This window comes from Amia ocellicauda, chromosome 8, assembly GCF_036373705.1.
Source record: "Amia ocellicauda isolate fAmiCal2 chromosome 8, fAmiCal2.hap1, whole genome shotgun sequence".
In the NCBI taxonomy this organism is placed as follows: Eukaryota; Metazoa; Chordata; class Actinopteri; order Amiiformes; family Amiidae; genus Amia; species Amia ocellicauda.
In genome coordinates this window covers 42,301,323-42,323,094 of record NC_089857.1, presented here as the reverse complement: position 1 = coordinate 42,323,094, position 21,772 = coordinate 42,301,323, and the positions used below count along the sequence as shown (strand labels likewise).

The 21,772-nt window shown below is 45.8% G+C and overlaps 1 protein-coding gene across 2 annotated transcripts in view; it reads right to left on the bottom strand.

The window, feature by feature from the left end:
- psd3l (pleckstrin and Sec7 domain containing 3, like) overlaps window positions 1-21,772 on the bottom strand; it is a 136,524-nt gene that overhangs the window by 67,911 nt on the left and 46,841 nt on the right. For both annotated transcript variants that reach the window (XM_066711490.1, XM_066711491.1), the window contains 2 exons: window positions 20,770-21,246; window positions 684-875 (listed from right to left, as the gene is read on the bottom strand). In XM_066711490.1, the coding sequence (XP_066567587.1) occupies window positions 684-875; window positions 20,770-21,246 (669 nt within the window). The remainder of the gene's footprint in view (window positions 1-683; window positions 876-20,769; window positions 21,247-21,772) is intronic.

The following is a 21,772-nucleotide window of genomic DNA, read 5'->3' as shown; positions in this document are numbered from 1 at the left end:
TTCAAAATCATGAAAGGCATCGACCACATCAACCCAGAGGAGCTTTTCCAGATCTGCAGGGACACACGCACCCGGGGACACAAATGGAAATTGGGCTTCAAGGCATTCAAGACAGAAAACAGGAGACACTTCTTCACACCGAGAGGCGTCACAATCTGAACAAACTCCCCAGCGATGTGGATGGAGAGACAATTTGGGAACATTCAAAAACAGACTGGATAGGATCCTTGATCACTTATTAATGGACACCAAACGAGCACGATGGGGAGAATGGCCTCCTCTCGTTTGTAAACTTTCTTATGTTCTTGTCTTTGCTCGGTATAAAAGGAGGTCTAAAGTGTGGCACCAGCAAACCCCAGGACTGCAAACCCATTCCACGGCTTGGTTAGGACAAAATGGTTCGATACGATCCATAAGATAAGCAGGGAAACAAATTACACCTATTTTATAGCAGTTATTTTAGAAAGTTCCTGTTAAATGCCCTTCCAAAAAAAGTCCTTTACTTTCTCTCTCTCTCCAGCTGTGCAAACTGTGTGCGTGCGTGCGTGCGTGCGTGCGTGCCAACAGGATAAATCATACACGACCCTGAGGAAACACTTTGACGGCACAGTTTCTGGCCCTCCCAATTAGCATCCTTAGCAGGCGGGTGCTGTAAAAGCGGACACAGCCTTGGCCACACTCACTTTTTCCCCAAGTGCTTTGCCACGTCCGAGCGCCGGAAGCCCTCCAGGTGGTAGAGGCGCCGGGCCAGCCTGCGCGCGGCATCCAGGTCGCTCTTGCTGCTGTTGTTGAGCGTGTCAGTGCTGCCCTTCAGCAGCTCCGTGCTGCCCATCTCCGAGTCCCAGTCCGACAGCACGTCCTTCAGCCCAGCATCGCTGCAGTGGGAAGAGAGCAGAGGTCAGGTCAGGGCACAGGGCGGCGAGAAGGAAGTTCACTTACAGAGTCTGCGAATCTGGGGATCTGTGAGTCCAAACACGTGTGCAAACAAAAATAAACCGCTGCTTGTTCCAACACCCCCTACCTCCTTCCCCGAATGAAAAAAGGATTGAATTAAAAACGTTAATGCGTTTAAATCTGAACCCCACAGCATATTTTCAAGAGCTGATACAAAGCGAACTGCGACTTTAAAGAGTAATCAGTGGATGCAATGAAAAATTAAATATCAAAATTAGCCGAACTGCCGTCTCAGTCAGGTTAGATACAACAAATAATGGGATGACGCTGCTGAGAGCAAAGACTCTAGTGGGATGACACTTGTTTTCAACATTTTATATCACTTTTTAATTCCCTTAGCTCCATATTACACTCTTCATTATCACAGCGATATTAAACAATCCTGTATTAGACACCACTCAGTCAGGTAGAGAACGGCTGCCACCTCCTTCAGGGGGACATGCGTCACAAAAAGCGTGCCATAGTTAAAGCAGTTTCCAATTCGCCTCTCGATGCAATACGTGTGCGGCTATGAGGTCAGGAGGTCACAGAAGAGTCAGTCATTTATGAAGGCAAGAGTCAACGTACTTCAGAGACCACGGTGTACAATCTGCCTTCCCGGTGTATAAAAATGCGATCTCCCCAATCAGAAGTGGGTTAATTAAAAACCCACGGGCGATAAGAGTCGATGATACTCTTCAAAAACAGCTCTTTCACATTATATTAGCAATAATGTCAAAATCAGATCATCCTAACCTATAATTTTTCTTTTTTTTTTTAATCATTGTGTTAATTGATTTCCGTCAAATCTTTCAATTAATTCGTCACCTCCCGCCCTCACAGTGGATGATTTTTCCTCAACGGGAAGAGTGGAAATGGGCAGGAGTTTTCACCAGGGTTACTGCTATTAAAATCGATCCAATTTCTTTCTGAAAGCCATACCTGGGACAAACGACACAATCCTGTGCTTGCTGCGTTGCACCCGTTTCCTGCACCTCATACATTGTGGCTCTTAAGGTTTCAACATCCCACCAAAACGCAGCCTACATCTAACACAAATGTTTCCTCAGGAATGATTAGACATCCCATGTGAGATAGAGCAGCATTTTCAAACCAGTCGCATAACTCACATCTTGTGTATCCCACATGCACAGAATTGTCAGGATTTAAAAACTCTTCAGTTAAACTGCAACATTTCAGGAGATTTAAATGCTGGTGATGCAAGTTTCACAAGATGTACATTTGTGTTTAATAAATAGTTCAGTGGAGTTACACAACACAAATCCGTCACCTTTTTCTTGTCACTTCATTATTTTATCTTTTTGCTTGGTTTTGTTGGTAATTGTAGTTTTTAACAGTGGCAAAGTGGAACGAATACGGCTTTTAAATGTAGTTCTTCACATTTAACTAATGAGTTAAACAGTTACGGGCAAATAGGAATGTAATAAGAAGTTTTAACCTCTTGGTCTGTTAACAATGACAAGGAAAGTCTTCAAAACATGAAAGGCATCGACCACATCAACCCAGAGGAGCTTTTCCAGATCAGCAGGGACACACGCACCCGGGACACAAATGGAAATTGGGCTTCAAGGCATTCAAGACAGAAAACAGGAGACAGTTCTTCACACAGAGAGGCGTCACAATCTGAACAAACTCCCCAGCGATGTGGCTGAAGAGACAATTTGGGATCATTCAAAAACAGACTGGCTAGGATCCTTGGATCACTTAGTTATTAATGGACACCAAACGAGCAGGATGGGGCGAATGGCCTCCTCTCGATTGGACACTGTCTTATGTTCTTATGAATGACCTGTGTCACACAATTAGTTTATACCAGTCTGGTAAAGCACAAATAAAAACTGGTTCTGCGCAATCCCAAGTCATTTGTGTTTTGCCTGAAGGCAAATTGGTGAAGAAAATGAAATAGCTTTTGAGCCTCACAGCTAAAGCTAACCTGTAGTGTTGCATCGGGCTTCACTCACACAGACCAACAGCGTTTGATTGTTTTTCCGTGTGTCACTCTGGCTCTGATGATTTTTTAATATGCGTTTGGCTTAATCAGACATGGTCCCACTGCACTTTCCCAGTGCGTGCCGAGCTTAAATTGAACTATTTGAAATCACTGTCTTCAAGAGCAATTAGAAATGCTTCCCAGAGGGCCGACAAATTACAGGATAAAACAGAACAATTATTCCATCAAGACTGCTGTCCATTAAAATCAATTTCTGTCCATTAATTTGAATCAGAGGTTCTAATTTCGATGCACTGAAATAAAAACACATACAAGCACATATGGTAGCATGCACTCTTGATATGTAGTTGAATAATGACCCCAAACACAATTTGATTAAATATGTCAAACTGCATTGTTACTTTTGGAATATGAGTCTGCGAAAATGTATGCAACTTTTATTTTTGGATGTGCATCTGTCTTTGTGTGTGTGATGGTATGTGCATGCATGTAAGTGAGATTGTGCATCTGTGTTTGTCTATGTGCGTGTGTCTGTGTGTGCGTCTGCATCAAGGGTGATTTAAACACATAACTTAACCAGAAAGAGACAATCTAACATTGGCCATGCCTCGCCATGCCTATAACACTGTCCCTGACTTGAGGGCACTGTGACCAACAGTAAACAGGATATACGACTCTGACCAGCTGACAAGCACAGCGGATGAGATCTGAACTGGGAATCAAAGGATCCAGTGATAACCAGTCTTATCAGAAACACACAACGCTGATGCGGTGTTCTGTGCAGTTTAAACTGAAAAACTCTCTGTAACACATCTGAGAGGCCAACGTCAAACACATAGGATCAACCGCGCTCGCAGCGATCAGTTAGGTTCACTGCATTTTTAAAGATGTTAACGATTTAGCATGGCCTGCAGTGCCAGAGACCCATTTAGGAAGCTCATGTCTGCCACCCGCTGCTCCAGGGTCTCCTGGCCTTTAAATGTCATGACTAATGTGATAACTGGCTCCGGAGAGTGAGGATCACACGTTCCCGCTTCCCTTTTCACACTCCGGAGACAGTCCGATGTGAAGGTGCCGCTCTTTGATCTGCAGATAGCTTATAGTTCCAGGATTGTAGTTTTCAAATATCATGGAAAAGGGGATTTTAAAAAGGCGATTCTGCTTTTGAAATATTCTCTACAAAATGGCAACATAACCTAAGATGATGTTTTTCCAATCTGTGTGAACACAAAAACAACAATGGGAAGTTTTTCTTGAGTTTTTAAGACTTCGGTACCACTTAAAATGGTGTGAAAACTAAAGTGCATTAAAGAAACTTCCAAACATGACTCACAAGGACAAAATAAAAGAGTGTTCTTATAAATCCAAATGTCAGACGACTGCTGTATTGAAGTTTAAAAGCATTTGTCAAGCTTCAGGGTGAAAAAGATTACACTGTAGTGCCACCTGTTGACTATTCGAATAAACAGCACTAAAAATACCCAGGATACAAAGCACTGGTCTGATTGTATTTCATCTCTACGAATCCCAAAACAACACCCTGCTGAAGAGCTCAGCAACGGACAACATGCGGACCATATCATGAGTTCAGTTGCACTTCACTTGCACAAAGACCACACATTTGAGAGAGCTAGAGAAGAGAAAGATCACTGGTTTAACTGGGTTACATATATGGTGCAGTTTAAATGCAAACTCCAAAGTAAAAAGTCAAGTTTTGAAAGCAGGGATTCCCTGAACTCAAATATACTTTTTGTGGGAGGGGGGCATTGCTTGGCAGATTATGACATTTGTTGTCGATGCGGACTAAAAAAAATAACAAAATACATTTAAATCTAAAAGGTCCGACCTGTTAGCAATGTGTCTGACGATTACAGTGCAGAAGAGCTGGTCTGTTGGATACCTGTACGCAGGAGTAATTCAGCATTTGCCGCTGAGCATGACTGGATTACGCTTTGGCAGATACATCTAGCTGCGCCGCTCCAAGAGACAGAGCCATTTCTGCGTCATCCCTGCGATCGCACCGCACACTGGCACCCCACTGCGGGGCACCCCGGGCAATTACAAGAGCGCACAGTGGGCGACAGACGCCCGGCCCAGCTGAAGACTGCTTTAATCTTCGCTGATAGATTGAAGAAGATAAAAAATACAACAACAGTGTGACTAATACACAGGGAGGGGAACAAACAAAAGCACTGTAAGAAATGAGATACTGTGGATTCTGTAGAACTTGGTTAACCTTGCGTTTGCCTTCCTAGAATCCTGTCACAATCCGGGGTGATGACCTGCAGTATTATTTGTTGGTGTTTTGTGTCTCTTTTGAGCCAAGAGACTTGATTCAGAGCGGATCTCAAAGGACAACGTGTGGCGATACTGTCCCCTGAGCAGCAGGAAAGATCCCTAGCCCACACTTTGTCGAGGCGCAGTCAGATTTGAACGCATGCGAGAACGGGTGCCGCCTTTCCCTCCGTTTTCGCCAGATTCCTTTCCACCGGAAACTTGATAAGGAAACTTGCCAGCCAAACACGATTAGCACGCATTTTACAAAAGCTAGCACCACTATCGGTGAGTCATATGAGCAGGATTTGTGTAAAGCTGACGAGGCATCCCAAGTGAATCCTGCACTCCTCGGTCCACCCACACAGACAGGCGGGGCTGGAGGAATACCTTCACCACGGTGCCTGCAATCCAGTGCATCCGGCTGAGCTTCACTGCACGAGCAACTGCTACTGACTGAGGTCATCTTGAGCATCCACAAATAGGTACTTTATAAATGAATCATGCAGGGGTTGTACCCTGAACTCAGAAACAAAATGACACGCAGGAGACTAGCTGGCAGAAGCACGTTATAATTGTAAAGTCTATAATGCCTTTCAGACTTCTGCTAAAAACAGGCAACCTTTGTCTCAACGTGGGCACCACAACCTACAGCGCAGTATGAGCCAACCCTGCAGGACTTAACCACCAGGCCTTCCGTCCGTTTTTATGTCATCTCCTGAATTAGACTCGCATTCAGATCTTAATGCCACCTATTGGCCAATGTTTTCTTTGGAAATCCTGTTCTCACTGTAAAGCCCAGAGGACACAGTAATAGATCTGTTAGTCATTCTGTGTGTGGAGAGGGGGGGGTGTGCGATGTATTAGGCTGGCCGATTCATTTTCCTGTGAGGTTAAAATGTAGAAGCCACCGTACTATTTTATTTGAATGTATTTCTCCAAGCACTGACCTAATGACATGCAGTATGATGACACTTGAATATAAAACACAAGAGCTGAGCTCAGTGTCTTGCAAATTCCTCAGGTGGTTTAGTATTCTAAACTATATCTAGTACCAGATACCCTAATATGTTACACACAAAATATTATAATAATTATTGATTGTTGTGATTAAGCAATAATATAAAAAAGATCCTATCACTCCTATTGAAAGGTCAGGTACACTGTGTTAAATAGCAAGCGCGTCTTTTACAATTGCTACCAGATAAAGGCACGTCTTCTCTCTGCAACGTCTAAGGAGGGTTAACAGTGAAATAATCTCATATCTGAGGGGCGAGGGAGGATTTTCTAAGAAGGGCAGCTGTGGACGGCTGAAAACACGCAGACACACCCTGAGAGAGTCAAGTTACCTCCCTCATGAGATCAGTGCAGAAGAGACAGACCCGGTCAGACTCTTGCAGATTGGGTGTGTGTTACAATATGCTTCCAATGTGTTGGTGTCAAAATTATAAAATAAAGTGCAGCCAACGTCAAAATGCAACTGTTGTTAGCATTAGAAGGTCCTGGTTCTGAATTGGGAAGGACATGTTGAAAGTGTGAATAGTTAGGCAGCAGCTAAAAACACAGGAACAACACTACATGTCTGCTACACACTCGCAAGAGGAAAACACACAATCGACACTCATGAAGCACTCACGACATCAGTGGGTATTTCCCCAAGTCCGGCTGTTCAAGCTTTGGCTCAAGCCGACATTTTAAAAACCCATTACATCATGCTCATCAAACCCATGCCAAGCCTGCTTGCATCTCAAGGCAGGTTCAACTCAGCACGTTGAAAAGCTCAGGGCAGTGAGGGGTGACACAAGCGCAACGCTTCCATTGTCTCAGTATAATTTGGATTTATTTATAGAAGAGAACAGCTGGGTGATTAATGTGAACACAGTGATAGGAGTAGCATTACAAGTTTAAAGCGGACATGAACAGACAGACCATGGTCCGACAGCATGGGGGGGGGTAAAAGTCTGAAACGGAAAGAAAATAAAAATACAGAGACTGAAAACACTACACAGAGGCACAACTCTAGACACCATATCATTATTACTATTATTCATATTATAATGGTGTCTTTCTCCAATAAGGCAACTCACAACCACAACCACAGCCGACACTCAATGCTAGATCCTCTTCTGAACTTGTGCATTTGTAAAACACTGAAATAACTGCAGTTTAAAAGCCTGCCGTGCAACAGCAGCATGCACAGCTGTTCAGACTGACAGACCCCTGATGCACGCCGGCAGCTGCTCCCCCCCTCATGTGCAACCGTGCATTAATCCCACCAACTGCAGGACACCACGGAGATGTGCACCTTTTCATAGTCTCAACAAGTGTGTCCCCAATGCAGAGCAAACACTGCCTAGCCTGGCTTTGACTTGTGCAGAGACGAGTCTCTCCCATGCACAGCGCAACCAGCCCTGGCATGAACCGGCTCCGCTCTCCCCTCAGCACAAACACGACCGGAGAGGGGCGGCTCGCTGGGGCTTTTACAGCGGAGACACCGACACTGGAAAACAGCCGCAGCGACCAGCCCTGCCTCGCACGAACACAAACACGCGCAGACAACAGGAAAAACGCACGCATGCTTTGAGGTTCCGCCGTGTGATCTGGCAGAGAAAGTACCGGTGCTTCACGTCGTGCTTTACCTGCCATCCTCACGAAGGTGCCCGCGGAGAGATGCGTCCGAAAGTCAACATCCAGAGCCGAGGGTGCCGTCCTTCCTCCAACTTATCAAAACTGATTTGCGCGCCTATTTGCAGCGCATCTTAGCATTGCATGATGGAGAACTTCTGGGGTTTGTTTGAACCAGTAACTGCACGGCACTAATACCGGTCACAGCAGGGCAGAGCCGCACGCAAAGTTACGGGGCACAATCTCTGCCGCGTCCCGAGTCGGAACAGGCATTTCCCACAAGCCCCTGCGCGCTGGCGTCCCGTCCCCGGGCAGAAACAGCGCTGGTCCCGGATCGCAGCTTCACCCAAAACTCCCGCAGCAGCAGCAGCGCCTCGCATCCTGCCGCCCAGAGTACAGTTACGAGCTGCTGAAGTCATACGCGACAGAACCACGGCCACAATTAACGCTTTGGTGCCTTGCATATGCATAGCCACACATGCAGATTTACAGCTGAGAAGCTCAGGGGAATGCATGTACTCCTTTTCCAGGGCTATAAACGTGTATGCACGTTTTATCCAGGTTATAAAACTGTATGCACTCTTTCCCCGAGGTATAAAAGTGTGTGGACTCTTTTTCCAGGGAATATAAGTGTATGCGCACTCTTTCCCCGAGGTATAAAAGTCTCTTTTACCAGCGGTATAAAAGTGTATGCACTCTTTTTCCAGGGGTATAAAAGTGTGTGCATGCTTTCCCCGGGGAATAAACGTCTATTTTTTCAGGGGTATAAAAAATGTATGCACTTTTTCCAGGGGTATGTAAGTGTATGCACTCTTTCCCCGAGGTATAAAAGTGTGTGCACTCTTTTTCCAGGGGTATAAAAGTGTGTGGACTCTTTTTACAGGGGTATAAAAGTGTGTGCATGTTTTCCCCGGGGAATAAAAGTGTATGCACTCTTTCCCTGGGGTATAAACGTCTCTTTTTTCAGGGGTATAAAAAATGTATGCACTTTTTCCAGGGGTATGTAAGTGTATGCACTCTTTCCCCGAGGTATAAAAGTGTGTGCACGCTTTCCCCGGGGAATAAAAATGTATGCACTCTTTCCCCGGGGTATAAACGTCTCTTTTACCAGGGGTATAAAAGTGTATGCACTCTTTTTTCAGGGGTATAAAAGTGTGTGCACATTTTCCAGGGGTATATGCATGTGTTTGTATGCGAGTTTGGGAGGCACCCCCGTTGGCCTGGAAACATCACACTAGGGATGTTTCTCTTCTCGGTTCCTCCACATGGGGAACAACTCTTAAGAGCATGATTCATATGGAAAACATGTGAGTGCGTAAAGATCGTCGCTAACAAATTTCATTTTACATATGTTCCTCACTATAGAGGGCACAGCAACTTGATGTTCAGGGCTGAGGCTCTCAAGTCCACATGTTCTCGCAGATAATGCACGTAGGAGTTTTTTGTGCATAGCATTATTAATGTGTATTATAAACAATACACTAACATTTCTAAATTGTGTCAAGGAAAGTGGCTATACTTTAAAGTAAAAAAAAAAAAACATCTGTTACTGTCTAAATAAACATCAAAAGATTACGAATTTGTCACAAATTGCCACAATTTGCCGTTGTCTGATATTGCACAAGTTTATTATACAAGATGTGCCAATGATTGTCACAATTCATATATTTTAAAGTCCGATATTTCAAATTGGATTCTCACCGTGCTGCGGCTGTGGCTTTATAAATAACATGTAACTGCAGCACACTTCCCCAAAGCATTTCCTATAAGAGATGACTTTCAGATGTTGTTTATGTTGGGACAGTTGCCAAGCAGCAAAAATGTAAATCTAGAAAGTAACAGAATACACAGGAACACTAAATAGCAGTGACACCAATGGTATGACTTTCTGTTATGGATGTAGTATATGTTTGATTCATGCACATTGCCAGAGCTCACTTATAGCACTGAAACCTGGTAACTAAAAGCAAAAATGTTACAGAAACTGAAGACAACCCAAAGGAGCGTGGAAAGATGTGTGCTTTTAAATAACAAAAAGCGATCTTTATATCCTGACGCATTGTGGGGGAAAGTCCAAGATGCCGGTGTGTGAGGAGGGCGGAGGCACTTCCCCGTTTACTCCTCCAACATCTCCCCGTCTGTACTATTGATACTGTCCTGGACTGGACACCGACCAACGATTACCGAACGAAGACCTCCCTTCCAACAAATGATAAGGCCGCTTTACAATTTTCTATTAAGAAATTAAGACATAAACATCTCCCGTAGGCTTAAGTCGCTTCAAAACTAATGAAGATTAATCAGACTTTATCTGTCTGTTCCTGTACTTTCTCCAACCTGAAATAAAACGAGGAGAAGCGGTCTGATGAGGACACACAGGAACCAATCCCCAGCTCTGTGCGTGAACCGGCTTGAACCGGCGTAAACTACCCAGGCAAACACCGAGCACAGCAAGGCCGCAGAGCCCCGATTGTGGTCTGAGAGCCAGCTAAAACACTGTGTGGTTTACAGCATGAGTCACAGTATTGACCCACCCTGGTCATGAGCTGGCATCGAAGGCCCAAAGATAGCGCTTGGCTGGTTTCTGTTCTCTCTCTCAGACCAAGGAAGCCGTAAATGACCTTTATTAATTCGCCTCATTGTAGCAGACCCCACTCGTCTGCTGCAGACAGTGAGATGACATGCACACACGTGTAAAAGAGACATTGCAGAGCTTTGACATCATAATTTGATGTGGCGGACAGAGTGAGGGATTCGGGAGTCGGGGCTCCGGAACACTCCTAACCAGCTCCACTCGAGAGACGGGTCCTCTGCTGTTAAATTGCCAGTGTGATGTCTAAACGGACTCGAATTTTGGGTCTTGATAGGTTGTCTGACAGACCGATGTAACCCCGTGCTTCAGTGACTCTGAGGAGGCGTGTCTTCCGCTCTGAAGACTCGACATGCAGACGTCAGGAAGGCAGCAGATCCTGTACTAGGGTCCCTGTAAGACCAGGAGGCTATTCCTCCTCTGTAGCGTTGCCAGTGACCCAGTCCGGTGTGTGTCCCCGTCACCCGCGGTGTTTGTGATTCTTGGAAGTTCAGGGCTCAGACAGGGGTTGAGTTTGTTCACGGAGAACCACACAGCTGCACAAATAAGTCACGCTGGCGTTAAACCACAGCGGTTCGATCTCGTCTGACCTTGTGTGTGGGGGGGGGGGGGGGCTTCCTTGTGCTCAGAAGAAGAGGAGAGAGATGCCGTCGCCACTGGAGCCAAGAGGACTCCAGCGTTCAGGGCAGGTACTCATGACCAGTTGGGCAATATAAGGCAAGAGGCCAAAGCGGGATATCAGACGGTTGAGAGGAAAATAATGCAATTCTATGTACTTGGACTTGCTGGTACCCACGGGATATCTCACATCCTCGTGTGGACAAATTTTGGACCTGACACACTACTGTAATAAACCACTTGGCTTTAAAAGAAACAACCTACACTGTAAAACTTTTCAATACCACCGTTTCAGTTTCTGCATTTAACTTTTCATGTCTGAATCAACCGGCAACAGTTGATTCGTCATATTAAAACCAACAGCAAAGAAGTGCACCACCCAGTTTGCCAGACCACAGCCGACAAGGGGCTGAAAGTGGAATGTGTTGTGGGCCGTGTGCAGAAACTCACAACGCCACAGCGTATGAGAAAAATCTACGTTTACATGCCAGAGTTTTTGCTAATACTGCAGTATGCTTGGCAGAATTTACACCCTGTGTTGTTGAAACGGCTCCAGATTAAGAACTTGACTGATGTGTGTCGTGCTAAATATAATGTCTAAGTGATTCACATAAAAGATTAGGTTCCCGATTTTTTTTTTTTTTAAAACAGGTTTCTGAAATATACAGGAAAAAAATTATATTAATCCAGAACAACTGCAGACGAACGGACAGATTTGAATAACTGCACCTTGTTAAAAATGCACGCCACTGAGCTCACGGGGATGCGATGAATTCAGATTGCTTCCTCTAAAAGTGCTTCCTCTCAAATAGTTTCCCCTCGGAGTTGTTGTAGTGTTATTTCTGTAACAATTAGGTTTTTTTTTTTTATGATGACATAATTTACTTTTCATGAGCTGCTCATGGAAAAACTCATGATTACAACAATCTGTTAATTATAGCAGAATGGATATAGTGGTTTACTCACTGAAGTGGTGCGATTTCAATAGCCAACAGTCATAAGCAGAGAATGTGAGCAATGAGAATAGAGTCGAGAACCCGAGGATGTCTTACTGTGTGGGATCTGACCTGGAAGAGGCCCAGAGAAGGCGCTGCCTCTTCACCGTCAATAAAAGCTGCTTGGGTTATATTCCCATGTGACTGTGGAGATATTCTGTCTCTACCTGCTCTCTGACCATCAGACGCACCCAATTAGACCAGCCTAACTCAGCAGGGCCAATAAGGAGCAGGAAGCTGTTCCTGTAAACAGTCTGACTCACAAGAGAAAGTGAACTCCTCAACCGAGTGACCTTAAGCTTTTCACTTCTTTAAAAGAGGGAAAAAAGAGTCATGGAGGAGGGGGGGAACAGTCTCCAATTAGCCCAGCACTACAGTTTGAGTTCAGAGCAGTTTGGAAGATTATAGCAAATCTTTGATGTTGCGAATCAGCAAAAGAATGACTTTAATGCACAGCGTTAGAAACTCTGTCTTAAAGAGTGCGTCTATCTAAAAGATCAATTTAGCTACAGTTCATCCTCTATATACAAACGTCCCATGGCCCACGTGTGTCTCTCTGAAGTCCTGTGCCGGAGAGCACATTCACGTGATCTTTGGGGTTGTATCGAACTGCGCAACAGAACACTTTGTGAGATCATTCTTAATCAGAAACACACCCAGGCGTGCAACCACTAACTGAACAGCCACGGTCCGAGTGAAGACCCAGACTGTGTGCCGCGGCGCGCAGTCGCAGTACAGAGTGGTCTTCGGCTTCCCAAACGGGCCTGCTGGGAGAGGATGCCATTAGGTACCGCAGCCTGGGAGGGAGGCTTGATTTGAAGCTTCTACTTTGCTAAAACAAATTCCCCAGAAGAGTAGATAAATGTAGCCTCTTACAGCCATAATCACAGGAAGCTCTTAGGAGTCCGCGTTCATTTTAGGCCTGTAATTGAGCAGTAACCCTGCGGCCTTTTCATCCTCTCCACCATCACTGTAAACAGCGGCTGCCCAGGATGCGAGCTTGTGTTCGTCTTCCAGAGACTCGGTACAGTACCGGCTGGATGGGATCCAGATGGGTTAGAGTTGCCGTACATGGTTCTAGAACTATAAAGAAAGTATTTAGCATTCACCTCATATACCATCGACACTGAATACCATAGTGCTGCTCTCCTGAACACAATTCCCTGTAGTGTTTGCTGGGGTTATTCAGATGGTAGGGGTTAGTATAAAACAGGGCTGTCAGACTCCAGTCCTGGGGGGCCACAGCTGGGTATCATTCCAGACCAGCTCTTGGCTTGGCTTATTTGGTTTAATTAAACAATTAACTGGATTAACTGTACACTCCTCTCCAGACTCTGAAATGTTCTGTGGGTTCAGTGTTTTGAGTCGTCAACAAATTGTGAGGGATCGACTATAAGATTAAAATCGGAAAGTTTTAGATAAGCCCACCTGACTCAATAATGACATGAATTAAGTAATTGGGAGCTCCTGTTGGAACAAAAAACAGCAGACACTGCAGCCCCCCAGGACTGGTGTCTGACACCTCTGGGATGCAAGGACTCCACACCAGACCATGTGGAAAACTCAAAGTTGTAGGGATTCATTGAACAGTTAAATGCACATTTAGTTCAAATCGGATTAATAGCACATTTAGTGAGACCCCAGTGAAATGGACCTCAGCTGACTTTCCTTTGGGGTAAATACTAACAACAAAAAAGACTGCCGCTCTGATCGGTCAGGTCACATGCAGAGGTCGGTGAAGTGACGGCGGGGCAGCTGTGAGGCCCGGTCCTCCATTATTCCACTCAGATACACCCTCGCCGCTCCAGATCCGATGGCGCGCGTCACGCCAACGCACACAACCCAGAGGGTCTGGATCCCGAGGGGGAATTAAAAATCGGTCAGCTGGGAAGGATTGTAAGGTCGGGGATTAAAGCTTTCGCGTTCCTGCCCACGTATCGCAGTTCCCACCCGACGGGAGAAAGACCGCGGATCTACCAACTCGGCTCCGCTGCAGGGCCTGACTGAAGACTGCCACACTGCTGGCTCATCAGCAGACTTCAACCCCACTAGCACCGGGGCTGCAATAGCCTCTACATACAGTGAGGGGAAAAAAGTATTTGATCCCCTGCTGATTTTGTACGTTTGCCCACTGACAAAGAAATGATCAGTCTATAATTTTAATGGTATAACAGAATAACAACAAAATCCAGGAAAACGCATTTCAAAATGAGGGAAATAAGTATTTGATCCCCTATCAATCAGCAAGATTTCTGGCTCCCAGGTGTCTTTTATACAGGTAACGAGCTGAGATTAGGAGCACTCTCTTAAAGGGAGTGCCCCTAATCTCAGCTCGTTACCTGTATAAAAGACACCTGTCCACAGAAGCAAGCAATCAATCAGATTCCAAACTCTCCACCATGGCCAAGACCAAAAAGCTGTCCAAGGATGTCAGGGACAAGATTGTAGACCTACACAAGGCTGGAATGGGCTACAAGACCATCGCCAAGCAGCTTGGTGAGAAGGTGACAACAGTTGGTGCGATTATTCGCAAATGGAAGAAACACAAAATAACTGTCAGTCTCCCTCGGTCTGGGGCTCCATGCAAGATCTCACCTCGTGGAGTTTCAATGATCATGAGAACGGTGAGGAATCAGCCCAGAACTACACGGGAGGATCTTGTTAATGATCTCAAGGCAGCTGGGACCATAGTCACCAAGAAAACAATTGGTAACACACTACGCCGTGAAGGACTGAAATCCTGCAGCGCCCGCAAGGTCCCCCTGCTCAAGAAAGCACATGTACAGGCCCGTCTGAAGTTTGCCAACATCTGAATGATTCAGAGGAGAACTGGGTGAAAGTGTTGTGGTCAGATGAGACCAAAATCGAGCTCTTTGGCATCAACTCAACTCGCCGTGTTTGGAGGAGGAGGAATGACCCCAAGAACACCATCCCCACCGTCAAACATGGAGGTGGAAACATTCTGCTTTGGGGGTGTTTTTCTGCTAAGGGGACAGGACAACTGCACCGCATCAAAGGGACGATGGACGGGGCCATGTACCGTCAGATCTTGGGTGAGAACCTCCTTCCCTCAGCCAGGGCATTGAAAATGGGTCGTGGATGGTATTCCAGCATGACAATGACCCAAAACACACAGCCAAGGCAACAAAGGAGTGGCTCAAGAAGAAGCACATTAAGGTCCTGGAGTGGCTTGGAGAGGATCTGCAAAGAGGAGTGGGACAAAATCCCTCCTGAGATGTGTGCAAACCTGGTGGCCAACTACAAGAAACGTCTGACCTCTGTGATTGCCTACAAGGGTTTTGCCACCAAGTACTAAGTCGAAGGGGTCAAATACTTATTTCCCTCATTAACATGCAAATCAATTTATAACTTTTTTGAAATGCGTTTTTCTGGATTTTTTTGTTGTTATTCTGTCTCTCACTGTTAAAATACACCTACCATTAAAATTATAGGCTGATCATTTCTTTGTCAGTGGGCAAACGTACAAAATCAGCAGGGGATCAATTACTTTTTTCCCCTCACTGTATATGGCCTGTCCCAGCTGTCTGATGCGGCGCAGCGCAATGCAGAACATCCTTTCAGACAAGAGGGGGAATGGACTCTGACTACCTGCTGATCCTGTTGTGGACAAGGCTGTAATTAAAGTAATACACACTGAATGTGTGTGGAAATGTCTGGGACTGCTGTGTGCAGAAGTGAAAGTCCCAGATCTCACCAAGGGACTCTGCTCACACAGCCACACACCTCCACACAGACAGATGGACACACACTGCACTGAAGGCCAATGTATTAACCCTATTAGCCCAGTTCACTGGCTGGCTACAGGTACGGGTAGAGCACTGATAATCTGCTCGTGTTGATGAAGCACTGTAGGGTTACATAAAAATAAAAAATAAACACTCAGACACAGTTCTAAGGCCTAATACTTCAAATGAAAATGATACGTCTTTAAAAAGACACTCTTTTAGTCACACCGGGAGGGAGGGTTGCACTATTGATAAACAGTATTAATAACAATCAGTTAACCACGAGTCCTGAGTGCTAAAAACATAGTCGCACTACATTTGTTTTAATTTAAAGATCTCCCTTTTCATATAATTGCTGCAATCTTATTCAGAAATGAGTCAAAAAAATCCCCCCTCAGGAAGAGCAGGAGCCCCTCAGATTTTGGCACAGCCGGTCTATTGTACATTGTGCTTCTGAGTCAGAACAAGGCCTTTCGCTGAGGTTAGAGGTAAACCTGGTGAAAGTTAAGATGCAGAAGAAAGAATGTAAAAAAAAAAAAGAAAAAGCTAAAACCTCCCAAACTTTCCTGCCTTTCAAGCCCAGGATCGAATTGACGCGTCTGTGAAGTCTGAAGATCCCATCCCCAGAGTAAACAAGCTATAAACACATGCATCCATGGATACAGTGCAAAGACAGACCATGAATTTGGGTCTGTGTGTCCTGTCTTTATGGTCGCATTGTGTTTGAGTGCCACCTCCCACTCCCCTTTCTGGGGAGATAGGACACACTTACAGGGGCGACACATTTACAGCTATTTTCTGGTCACATGTCGTGTCTGTGTTTACTCTCGCAAGATAAACTGCTCGTGTGCAGAAACCTATATTTAGGTCCAATCTGGAAAAAGCAGATGTTTAACGGAGTTTTTAGATTAAAATGATGCGTCTTCGTAGTAAATAATAACAATGATATGTTATCATTATATGTGCCAGCGCGTCGTCTTGCCTGCGCAGAGGTCACTACCGACCCATAACAACCACAAAGAATCAATGCCTGTGAAAACAAAACCCTGTCCTGTCTCTGGGGGGGAGTAGGTAAATAGGTTACTTCCACCCAGGGCTTCTTTACATTATCAAGACTCTGCTTATATAAAAGGGCTCTCTGCTACACCTGTCTGCCACTGCCTGTTTAACTGACAAATAATAAAACATGGAAACAAAGGATCACAAGCCCCTCAGATCCCCACTGGATACCACAATTCACAGCATCCCCAGCCGAGCACCGGCCCCCTCCCCCGATCGGCCAATCAGAGCTGCACAGCGTGATGCAAATGCAAATCATGTAAAAGTCCAAGAAAGCGTTCCCAAATAAAACCAACCCTTTCCTCTTCACAGCGAGGTCAACTGCATTGGCCGAGTGGTGCAGTGGTTGATTTTCTACCCCACCCCTAATCAGACTGTCTTTCCCGTCCTACTGAGTGAGACAGGAAGCATCACAGACAGATTTCTCTGCACCGCTTTAAAGAAGTTGCACAGGAATGGCTATTTTCATTCATTCGCCATATCGGTTTGATCTCCTCAGGGCAACGGATAACTGCAGCGTTAGTAAAGCCGGCACGCATCCCTGCCAGCCAGAGCACCACCCACTTCCTGGGAGAGAAAATTGACCGCGTTAAGCCGGCAAAGCAAAACCTGCCGCTAACAACCTTCACTTTCTAAAGAAATCAGACAAGCACCCAGGCGACACACACACACACACACACAGCACTGAGAAAAAGACACTGCAGGAGAACTAGCAGCCTGAGAGAGAGAGAGAAGCGCTGCCCCTTTTCTTTCAGCCGGTGGAAAGCAGCAGCTGCCATTGTCATGATGATAAACGAGTATGTCATGCACACTGAAGGTCGAGACTTACTGAATGGAGGCGCGCTCGGCATCGGACAGGCCGGGATGGGAGAAACACCCGGACACAAAGGAGCCCATACGAGCCTCGAAACTGGAAAGTCAATAATAATCACCTCTGTTTCCCTCAGCCATGTGACTGGCCTTCGGTGGCTCAACTGACCTACATGGAGACAGAGGAGCGCTTGTTCCCCGGGTGCTAGGACACAGGTACCGAAATCTGCTTATTCATTTAAACACAGTTGTAGGGGCTGCCGCGGCTCGCCGGGAGCCGAGCGGTAACTCTATCACACCGCATGTCTGCAATCCTGCTCGGAGAAGGACTTGGCTCCTGCTTTTAACCCCGTCAGTCCCGCGCTCGGTCGCTGCCCGGCTCGGAGGCAAGGGGAACGCGTCGGAGCCCACCGCCGTCAGTGTGGGTCTGAGCTCATGCCGCCGGAGGCTACTGATGCTCTCGGCTCGCCTGCGGTGTCTCTGTGGCTCTGAATGGAGGCTGATTGACGCGCGTGCCAATTCAAACCAGTGCATTAATGAAGGGAAGCAAAGACAGAGAGAGGGGGGGGGAGAGTAGAAGGTGTTCAGGGGTAACTGCAGTGGAATCGCTAGCCTTTAAGTGCCATGTTCAGTTTAAAGCCCATCGATCAACTGATAAATGTATGATTTATACGACAGCACGTAAATAAAATACAGTAACTCGGTGGCATTTGTTTTGGGAGAGAATACATCTCCGTAGTAAAGCGGGTACATCATTAATAAACAATCAATCATATTCAGCAAGAGAACAATCTGGTAAATGAGGTGGGATTTATAAGTGAAACCCAATTTTAAACCTTTTCTTTTTCAATCTAAATCATGTGTATGGTAGCAGCAGAGAGAGAAAAATCTCAATCACATTTCTTTATGCACTGCAGATCAGCAATATTAGCGCAATCAGATCTCATTCTTTATCAAAGCTGCACTGGAAAAAACAAATCCTTGCTGTCATCACAACGGCACTGGACTCTTATAGCACAACCTGCCAGGTAGGTCTGGTCTTCGCATCACAAAACGGTTCCGAGGAGGGTGTGTAACGCACTCCAGTGTGTAAATGCTCCTAACCTGATGTATGACACAGGTTAACAACTTTATAGGCATCCGTATAGATTTAATCACATAAAGGAAGGTGGGTGAAGTAAACAAGATTAACATAAACCATCCATTTCATTACGCAGTGTTCGTATATATTACATTTGTGTAGTGTCTCGATAGGAAAGGACGAGACACCGTTTCCATACAACGGTTTCGGTATCACTTTACATTCTTAATGGCGTAATTAAGTTATTGAACTTCCATTTCTCTAAGCCATTCGAGGGGCTGTTAAGCACACCACTATTCTGTACCGGACTGGCCAGACACTGGGGGAGACGTTGAGAACCAGCGATCTCTTCCACACTGCCTTGCCACTGAACAATGAGACCATGCTGCACTCACAGCGGAGAATAAGATGTCAAGAATGCCAGGCTTGTTTAAGACTGTACTGCATGTCATTTACACTCATCTCGATTACAGAGCAATAAAACTGCTTCACCTAACGTCACTTGAGGGATATCAGAGCTCGGGACTCGTCAGGATCTGCTTAAACGACCATTAGCGTTTCATTTTTTTTTGTTTTTCTACAGAGAATGCAGCTTCTAAAGACCCCAGATGGTTTTGTGCTCTCATGTTGCTTACACACACAGCCCTGCAACTCGGTCCCACATTATCACCAGACCTGCATCCGTGTCCTGGATTGCCCGGCAGCCACTCCAATGTGGCGTAGTGTCCATTAAATATTGAGCCAACTGTACAAGAATGAAACGCACAGACCGCACCTAAAACTCAGTCCATGTTCCAACTGTGAATCGCAAAACGATGATGTTATATCCACATTGCTGCCAAGGGTGGGAAAGGTGACAGGCCAGTGTTGAGTTCATGCTTATCGATATGTATTATCGTGTTAATGATGCTCTTTAGCAAAAGCATTTTTAGAAAATGACTGAACGTAGCGATTTTGTGGAAACGGCACAATTGTACAGCACGAAACAGCAGAACGAGCAACTATAGAGGTTCAGCAGAACCCAGCAGACCTTTGCCTTCCATTTCACGGGCCATTTAGCCCTGCAGACATCTAGAGGATCTCTTCACAGCAGACCCAGTTTAGGGCTGTTTATAATGGGCCACGGCATCTCAGCTCAGGATCTTAACTCCCGCTTCGGTGCCAAGTAGCTTTCAGGGGTGTCTGGGATTCCATTTGTTTATTTTATTTTAATCTATTTTTTTTAAAGATGCTTTATTTGAGTGTCATACCATGTTTTGTCCTGCAGAGGGGGATCTTGGGAAAACTTAGCTGTCAAGGGAACTTAGAACGGATTCATCTTGAGGATGCAAAATTTAACAAAAAGTCTGTACGTTCAGTTACGCACAGAACAGAAATAAATACTGACTAAGCAGATTTTTTTCATTACCTGCTCCATTACAACTTCACTGGCTCTTTATTTAAATCTTTTTTACACCCTTCGTTACATTTAATAGCTGGAACATATTTCTGCTTCTTGAGTTATCTCCATTACCTTTGAAACATGGAAACTACAGGCAGACTCCTAAAATTATCTGAGACTTCCCATTTCCTGCTCTTTGACAGCGTTGCCTGGGTTTAAAATGTTCATTCCTAGAATCTTAAAAAAATCACGGGTGGGGCTTTTCTGTGGCAGGACAGTTTAAAAAATGAAGCTCATGTCCACCAGGTATGAAAAGGACGTGGCTGACTGACAGGAATCAGTTAATCGACAACATGTGACCTTCAGTCCGACTTTTGAAATTGCACTAAACAGAAACAAGGTGTATAACGGACACTTGGAAAACGTGGAAGGTGGCGATGCTTCTCACGTGTGTCTGAGCTCGACAGAGGAAAGAATTCAGGAAGAAAAGCCACAACCCCCCGGGGAGAAACGGCAAGAGAGCTTTCATGAAACGAAACTGTCTGGCCCGATGGGGAACACACAAAATCTAAATGGAATCACAAAATGTTGATGTGAAAATGCTCGCGCTCTCTCCAGCAGCGACCCGCAACTTCCCCCTACAAGAAGTAAAGCAGACCATTGGCGTGGGAGGAGATGCACTTACCTCAGGCAGGTGTGCAGCCAGCTCGAGTCCACCGTGGTCTTCTCCACGTCCTCCGGCACGCCATTGACGACGGGCCGGGCAGAGTGTCTGCTCAGAGCAAGTTCCGACTGGCTGGAGCCGAGCGTCTCGCTGGGCAGGAGCTCCAGGAAGCTGGATGTCACCTCCAGGGCTGCCTTCCCGCCCCGGCTACCGGCGGTGGCCACGCTCAGCACCTCCTGCCGGCCCAGCTCCGCGCCACCCTCCAGGAACTGGCTGTTCTCCTTCAGCCGCTGCTGGATCATGGGCGTCAGGGGCAGGTCGAAGTTGAAGTAGGGGTCGGACTCGTCGGCGGAGGAGAGAGCGTCCAGGGAGTCCATGCTGCTGTAGAGGATGCTCCTCAGCCGGTCCGATTCCAGGATGCTCTCGAACTGCGAGCTGAACACGTCCGTGGTGTCCTCTGTGCCCTCCCGTCCCTCTCCGTCCCCCACGGCCAGGGCCCTGCAACGGTACCGAGACATTCACACACGGGGAGAGTTATCGTTGCACTTCTCTATCATGTGTGTTATTCACCTGACACATGGCACTGCTATGACAATACAGGACTTTAGGGAAGTTTCTCCTTCAGAGCCTTTTTTGTGATGAAAAACCTCAGGGGAAGATTTGTAAATATGTAAGATTACGTTTTGTTAAATTGTGCCTTTATTATTATTATTTTTTTAACACTAAGAGCCAGATTAAATCAAATGTATGATCCATCTGCTAATTGCAAACTACAAACCTGTTAGCGTTTACATTCATGATTAGAAGAAAGTAGCATCTTACAAACAAATGAAGCTGCAACTGAGTACATTTCTGTCATTTTCTATTAGTGGGTGGGTCAAGGTTTTGATTGAATCCCAGCCTAAGTGAATGAAGGTGAAAGCTCAAATTGTGTTCTGCTTTCATCCCGAGTCATTTGATTATTTTTATTTGCTTTGCTGCACCTCCCAATTCCTCCCACTTCAAACATACCTCCCCTTATCAG